The sequence below is a fragment of the Neopelma chrysocephalum genome, unplaced genomic scaffold (genome assembly GCF_003984885.1).
Source record: "Neopelma chrysocephalum unplaced genomic scaffold, ASM398488v2 Primary Assembly neopelma1_23b, whole genome shotgun sequence".
NCBI classification, from domain to species: Eukaryota; Metazoa; Chordata; class Aves; order Passeriformes; family Pipridae; genus Neopelma; species Neopelma chrysocephalum.
The window spans coordinates 14030383-14038966 of NW_020897692.1; the positions used below are offsets into that span (position 1 = coordinate 14030383).

The following is an 8584-nucleotide window of genomic DNA, read 5'->3' on the forward strand; positions in this document are numbered from 1 at the left end:
AACCTACTCTAAATAACTGCTGAGGAGCAAGGAGGAAAACCCCCACAATTTTGGGAAGAGTAGGACAGCAGAGGATTACCTCAGGAAAGTGTAAGCTAATAGCATCTAAGAGCAACCTGTCAGTGCCTATAGAGAGGTCATTGACAAGATGAAGCCAGGTTCTTCACAGAGATGTGTAGTGAGATGACAAAAAACAAGGGGCATCAACTGAAACAAAAGGAGGTCCAGACCAGATATATGGAAACACATTTTGACCATGAGGACAGTCAAGCAGTGGACCAAGTTTCCCAAGGAAGCTGTGCAGTTTCTACACCTGGAGGTTTTCAAGACTTGACTATATAAAGCCCTGAACCACCCATTTTGACTGAACAGCTGACCCTGCCTTGAGAACGAGGTTGGACAGATCTTCCAACGTGAACAATTCCACAATTCTAAAATAGTTCACAAAGCGCTTTAAAAGGTTCTGGGTATTGGAGGCAGAGAAAACACGCTCCTAATACCTAACCAATTTTTTCCCTGTAACGCACTTACAATGAAAATGTCCAGTTTGTTTAGATATAGCAAAATGAATGATAATGTTTGAGACATGGTCTGGCAGGCACTTTTAAGAATGTTACCTTCTCCTCTGAGGCAGGTAACAGTAACGTGAATGACCATGTTTACTGATCTTGGGTAAGAAAGATCTGCTCCCAGAGGTTCTTTCGAGAATCTAAAAGCAGGTAGTTAATTCAGCTGACGTTAACAGGTTTTGTCAGAATTTAACACAGTAAAACAGCGTTGCTTACACAGACCTACTCCTGTAATAGTTATTCGGTTAAGTGTGTTCTTCTCCTTTTGATTGTTTCTGAATTTCCAAACACAGAGCAGACAGATGTGTGTGGTGCAGTGCGCTCTCACTGCTGACCTATTTATTGGTATGTTTCTGGGATGAATATCAGACACTCTCTGGGTCAGCTGCTCAAAAAGCTGTTACACAAAGAAAAAGATGACAATCAGCAGAGTAGGTGTTAATTTGGAAGTTGGATACTGGCAAAAATGGAAGGATATATTTTCCTGGGCTTCAGCTGCTTAAATGGAGGATATTCCCTTGAACTTCTCCAGAAAGACTTGAAATATGGAGTGCTATTGCCTGACATACTGAATTCCCTACTCCCTCATTGATTTTCTAACACAACCTTAATGCTGTGTTAGCATCATTTCTCTGTTCATTCCATCTGCTCTTAGGTCTCCCCCGCTGTTTCCTAGGAAATATATTGCCATGATGCCTGCATCTGTAAGGCAGTGGCAGATATGGGGCAAGAGCCACATGGTTAGAGGCAGCATTAGTATCACCTGAACATTTGCAGATTTCTCAGGGGATCCCACCACCCACTGTCTCTCAAAACCTGAGGGAGCTCTAGTTACGCAGTCAGCTACTTCAGAGTGCTATGGGAATGGGATGCGGTGGCTTCTCAGCTTTTTTCAACTTTTATTTGCTTCTTTCAGCCTCACACCTCTATTAAAAAAATACTAAAAGTGAGTTATTTTTGTCCAGTCAGTCTATTAAGTGAACATTCTAATCTTATTATCTACAAATTTTTATGGGGTTGTTGCTTGTTTACAATGCATTTATCAAGGCTACTGATAGGTTATGTTATGTGCTCTAGGTGGTCAGGACATGCCTTTTTCATATCCTTTCAGGCATGGTCTAAGAGATGAATTTCAAAATATAATAGCAAGAATAATAAACTGAATACTGCAATTAAACAGGGATGACACAGAATATCAGGGTTACTAAATCTTGCCTTAACATCTTCCCTGTTCTTTCCTTGGTAGGCACAAGAAACCTGACTATGGCTAACAAAATGTACTAAGTCTGATGGCATTTTTAAAAATATGACTGTTTCTCTCAAGTGACTCCAACTTCAGCCATAAGTACAGTCAGAAACAGATTATATAGAAAATATATAACTTTTTCCCATATGTGTAATGAATTCTATGGTTTCCTTTAAATTGTATTCATCTTTGTTTTCTTCATAGAAAAAAACATATACTGGAACTGTTTATATCAAACAGCTAATGTGTTTAAGGCAAAACTGAAAAAAACAGGGTATTTTCTGGATGTATGCAAAATGAGAGAGAGTTTATGAAAAAATCCACACAATATTAATCAATAACTTATGGGGGTAGAGAATCTATTCATTAAATGGGATCAGAAGCATAGTACAAGTTTATAGCTTAACCATTAAAGGTCCACATATAGAAGAAATACAACAATTTTTGATGGCAATTTGAACATTAGGAAACAATATAGCAAGAGTTATGATACAGTGAATGCTACAAATCACTGACAGATATTTCTTCAAAAAAACCTCAGTCTCTTCCAAGTAAATATGGAATGCTTTTATAGATGTCAGGAACATCTCATAGCATTTGTGAAATAACAGATATTTGAGCAGTTATGTTATAAATGAGAAGTTTTACCCTTCCTTAATTAAGGAGACTTAATTTCAACATTAAAACTAAATTCAGTTGTAGTAGCAATTGCATATCCTCAAATTTAAAAGCAATTATGTGGCTAACATTTAACACTGGAAAGAAAAAAAGACACAGAAAGAAATACTAAAGTAAATTAATATGCTTCTCATGCACAGTATAACACCAACTATATTTAAACAAGATACATAATTATTTTCATAATATTTTTGTAATTTCAGCCTTCAGTGACCTGTATTTCAAAACAGGATCTGAAAAAAACAAGATCTCTTACACAGTCTGAAGCATTAAGAAAGCTTTGAATAAAGTTCTGTGTTTTGAAAGGTTTGGGGAAACATAATGAAAAAATCAGAACATTTCTCAGCTGTGTCCTTCAATAAAATGCACAAGATGTTTGGCTAACAAGGAATAAAGGACCAAAGCTTTTCTGTTGACAAAAGGCTTTTTTGCTATCCCAATCCAAATCTTCAAAGAATAATTCTACTTCCCTTCATGACTGCCATCATGAACTACTCCAAAACAAGCTAAAAAGCCCCATGACCTAGATATCTGGTCTACTGTCGGTATCCTCAAGTTATTGAAACTGGGGAAAAAAGCAACTTTTAAAAAGGGAATACTAGAAATGGAAAAATTTTGGTAATTTGAAAGAATGTTAATTTCTTCTACATGTCCTTGGTAAATGTTTTGTCCATTTTTGTCCATGGGAGGTGGGTTTTTTTACTGAAAAAAGCCAGAACTTAGCTGAACCAAAGGGAATGCCATATTCAAACTCACTTAGCCTTCACTAAAAGAAGATTTTGTCGAAACACGAATGATATATTGAGCTTTCAATATAAAATAGAAGTAGTTGGTGAAGTATTTAATACAGACAAAGAAAACCACAAACTGCAAACAGATCGAAAATATGGTCCTTGTTATAAATACATGTTTGATATTCTCAAAGGGAATATACCCAAATAGAGAGCTAGGGACAATTTAAACTCAGAGCCAAACTAAAGCACAGAAAAAAAGGGATATGCTTCAGTATTGTGAATATTTACAACATTGTGCGGACATTAACTAAGTGCCCCAATAGTCTGAGAATAGTATGAACATAAGAATGAGAATGGAACAGAGTAAACAAACTCAAACTTGGCATATCATATTTGTCAAATATTCTCCAATACATTTAAAAAAAAGAGCTCATCTTCTTGCCATAAAAAATTACTTTAGCCTTTATTCAGCAAACAATTTTTTCTAACTTGAATATTACATTGTCTTAATAAAATATTCTCAAAATTTCTACCAAAATTTTCAAACAAACACTAAAAACCCACATGGTTTGACTTCTAGTAAATAAAAAAATCTCAGAAAAAAATCTAAAATGTTTTTAATCTTAAACCACATGGCATGACCCGATTTTCTTTCTAAAGTTTCCATGTACAGATTTAATTTTCCAAATCAGCAAAATGGAAAACATAATTTTTCTTACAGATGTCAGTATTGCAATCTAGAACTATGGTCTAAAAATCAAACACTGGCTTCTTTGGGTGACATATGATCTTGAAAATAAAAAATTCAGAACTTGAATTCAAACACATCTGATGCCTAAACATATCCCTACTTACAAACACAATGAAGTCATAACCGGAACTGATTGCTTTAATTTGAGTAAGTTTTCACTGAACACTGGCTTTAGCTGGCTATTTTGTTGATGGTGAATTCACAGGCTAGCCTCTTGGAGCTACAATATATTCACATATCAGTGGACACTGATAAAAATATTTTTTGTCTATTACAAGGAACGTCTTCCTTGATATAAAAAATATATTCTGGCCTTGATCTATTAGAGGTGCTCCCTGGCTAGAAGGCCCTGGGTGGTAGAAGTATCAAAAGCAAGATGCGGACTCAAAAAGAAGACAAGTGTAGCAAGAAGTGGTATTTTACAGTAATTTTTCAGGTTGTATATTAAAAATCTAAACTTTGTGATGCGTTGGGGTTTCTTTCTGTCAATTATTTCCTTTGAACACCTGCATTTTTAGGATCTGCTGGCCTCAGAAATGTGTCAATGCAATATCTCTGCACTTTCGGGAGTTCAGAAGTGAGCAGAAGCGAGAGAGCTCAAAGAAATTAAGATTAATGGAAGGAACTGGATTAAGGGCATATTTTGATTCACAGTTCCTGGAGTCAAGCATCAGAGAAAGGTTGCCAGCATATCTAGGGAGTGTGTTACCCAATACAGTTGTTCTGCTACCCTCAAACTCTGATTCTACAGTGGCAATGTACACAGGAATCTTCAGCTACTGAACCATATTTTTTCTTGAAATACATAATAAAATAGTACATATGACTGTGCATGTCAGTGCTGAAATTTCAGGGAGGGTTAATCTTCAGCATGTTGGTACGCTGAAGTTGCTAGCACATTTCTGACTATTTTTTCCCCTGAATAAAATCTGTGAGAGTTACATAGGTTTCTTCTGCAAATCCATATTTTGTTCATTTGCATCGCTACTGTAAGGTGATAGATAAGGCCACACAAAAGAAAGAAAAAGGCTCCTGATGGTTTCCTGGAAAAACCCCTGCACCTGGGGAGACATTCCCAGAAACTGATAAAAGGATTAAGATGAAGAAAGGAGGGATATGGACATAACATGGCCTTTTTTCTGAACATCCTTGCTGCTAGAACTCAGGAAGTGGATCCTTGGGTCTATTTCATCTATCACTCCAAAATTAGTTTATTGACTATAGACACTCAAACTGCCCGCAGAATAAGGTATAAAAAGAGATTGGACATAAGCAAAAATCGGGGAGAAGTTCCATCAACTCGGTGGAAGTAACCAACAGACTGCCTCTTCTCCCTGCACCTTCTCAGGACGCTGTAGGGTGAGTGATTGCTATATACATATATACTAGTTTTACTTTTGCTCCATACTACTTTAAAATTTTTACTTATTCTTTGTTAGTTCTTTTGCTTTCGGGAGGGTGCTTAAGTTTTTGCTTTACTTATTCTTTGTAAGTTGCCTTACTTATTTGTAAGTTGCTTTTGCTTTAGTGTGTGTGCCTATGCTTTGCATTATTATCATTATTATTACTACATATTTTAAGTGTGGGGTTTTTTTGCAGTTAGACCCTATTCCAGACACAGCGAACCCCATAAATTGTCACAAATTTGCATTAATAAACATGTTATTTCATGAACTGTTACAGTGAGTCTGTTTTTAGGTGCTGACAGTTTCGTTGACGGTGAAATAACTCATAGGAGAAACCTGCTGAGGGGTTTTTCTACCGCTATTCGGTGCAGTCCTTATATAAAAAGGTACCAAATGTTTTGTCCATCTCAGTGAATCTTATAAGTGAAGGGTCTCATTAGGTGAGGCATTAACAGAATTTTTTGGATGTTGAAAGGCTTTGATCTCCTGAAAGGGGGACACTGATAGACAAAAAATAAATAAAATTCTTCTTTCCTGTCCCTTTTCACATGACACTCTACATACTTGCAAAACTTTAAAAGCATATTGATATCTTAATTTCAATAATTTTGTAAAATTGTATTGGGAATAAATATGTTTGGTTTGGGTATGTTTTACAAAGTACAGCTATGTAACTTGCACTGAATTTATGAGACTTTTGGCAGCTAAACTTCTAAGCACTTATTTGAAAAGAAAAAATTATTAATTACAAGTGTGTTGTAGAAAAACCAGTTATCCTATCCTATAGCAGAAGATGAATATGTTTCATTCAATATTGGAAAAAAATAAGATAAGTAGTGCATTAAGTAGTTTAACACAGTGGGAAAAAAACAACTTTACAAATACTTGCTTACTCCAAAACTTAACAGCATTCTATCACATATTGCCCAATTAACCAATTACATATTATTTTCTATTCCAAACAATCCTGTAGTTATAGTTATTTTTAAGCAACCATTTATCGTCAATTCTGAAAGTTGCCCATGATCACTAGGCATTGAGTGATTCCTCAAAACACTGGCAATCCTGCTCTACAGAAGAGGGACAAATGACAACTACATTCAGAGAACAGATTAGCAATAAATCAGGAATATATCAGTAAGGTATGCAGGTTTATTACTTTCTTATAGCTACACCAGTCAGAGATCTAACAGTTCCGTGGCTTGTTATGATGTCTGTTTCTGCACATTTTTGAGAAACATGCTCTTAACTTCTAAGCAATTCCTACTTGCCTTTCGAGTACCAGTGTATTAATAAAAAGACAAAAACACTGTAGCACAATCCTATTACAACTATTATAATGAACCAGAATTTGTGCTTTTGATGTTGAGTCTTTGAACTTTTTTGCTTTGAAATTTAGTTATAAAACACAAGTCTACCACAGAGAACACAGCTTATCCAGAGGGAACAATACCAAAAGGGATTTTTGGAAGGGGAAAAAAGGACTATGAAAGACAGTAAATATTTTCCCTTGTCTGTTAATATTTTACCAAAACCACCAAGTCCTATGAGTATAGGACTAAATGTATGTAATTATTTTAAGCTAAACAAAAATAAAATGAAGATATCAATCTTTAAATGCAAATTCAATACAATCCATCATCATACCTTGTTATGTGTCTGAGTTTGTCCAACCAGGATAAGGATATTTGATGAGATAATAGACAGGCAGAAATTGATTAGAATTATTGACCTCTCAGATCTGATGTACCTGTTTAAATAAACAAAAAGAGGGTACAACTTTTCTAAAAGGAAATCAACTAGTAAGTTATACAAAACTTTGATGCAGTTCTTGCATTAAATATTGGAGATACTATGAAAAAGAGGTGCCTCTCAAGTGCTCAGAAAGTATTAGAGACATATCACATTACAACCATCAGAACGATGATATTCTGCAATTTACTCTTAGTAACTTGGTATATTTTAAAAGTAAACAATGATTCTTTTAGAAATTCCTAGCAACGCTGTTCTAACACCATACTGATAAGCAATGGGCTTGCATGCATTCATATAAGGAATGTTTTATGCGCTCTGCTCATCCCTGGGAATATCCACAGCTGGCATAGACCACTCATAATTACTATCTTCAGCAAAAATATGGTGATTTACATAAACAGAAGATTTGGTCCATGATGCATAAATAAGGTGAAGGTTTGTTGATCTACTATGGCAGTGCATTTTGAAACACACTATTGGGATAACGATAACATTGCTCTTGGTGTTCCAAGAGATTTACAAAATAATTTTTAGGGAGAAATAATAGCACTGTAATATCTTCATAAGACTGAATGCCAAAAAAATAGCTAAGTTTGTACAGAAAGAATTAATTATAGCAGAGAGCATCACAATCTCTGTTGCAAACTTATCATATTCATTTTACACGTATGTTTAGGATGAAAAAGTCTTATACTCTTATCACATATTTCCTTACAAAATGCCTTTTTCTGCATACAGCCTTTTATATGCTACAGAACAGAATGAGAATGACCACGTTTTCAAATGAAGTACCTTTCTGACCTGATTTTTAGAGCTGTTAACAGTAAATGTTGACTACTAAAATAAATGAAAGTTAAGCGGGCTCAGTTCCCCTGAAGACCATGCCATATCTTTATATATTCTATGACCTATTCTATACGCTGCTCACTGGAGTTCAGTTAATATTGCTGTCTCCTCCTGAGCTGTACACCTATAGTTGATACTCTAGTCATAGAAAAGGCTGCTGAGCCACAAGAAAGGCTGAGTTTTGGATGTGAAATTAATTGTAGTCCTTTTTGCTGATATATCAAGTGATACAAGTGATTACATTTTTTAGTTAAAGACATAACAACCCTAATACCACAATCCACATATTTTCTTAAAATATAGCAACATTCTTAAGGCTAGTTCTATGCGTTTGCAAACAAATACAGAAAGTCTATTGCCTTTGTTCACACAGACAGCATGCTGCAACTTTCTAACTTATTAACTATTGATTCACCTGGGCCAGTTCCCAACACTGAGTATCCATGAACTACAAAGTACCTTAGTATTTGAGTAAATACAGTGCAAGCAGGAGCTTTCAGCATTGAATTAAGTTATGAAGGTTTTAGTTTTTCTGCTAGCCCACTATTGAGAGAAGGGAAGGGAAGGGAAGGGAAGGGAAGGGAAGGGAAGGGAAGGGA

The 8584-nt window shown here is 35.4% G+C and overlaps 1 protein-coding gene across 9 annotated transcripts in view; it reads right to left on the reverse strand.

The window, feature by feature from the left end:
* ADGRB3 (adhesion G protein-coupled receptor B3) overlaps positions 1 to 8584 on the reverse strand; it is a 478342-nt gene that overhangs the window by 95113 nt on the left and 374645 nt on the right. For all 9 annotated transcript variants that reach the window (XM_027698015.1, XM_027698043.1, XM_027698023.1 and 6 more), the window contains one exon: positions 7032 to 7134. In XM_027698015.1, coding sequence (XP_027553816.1) covers positions 7032 to 7134 — 103 coding nt within the window. The remainder of the gene's footprint in view (positions 1 to 7031; positions 7135 to 8584) is intronic.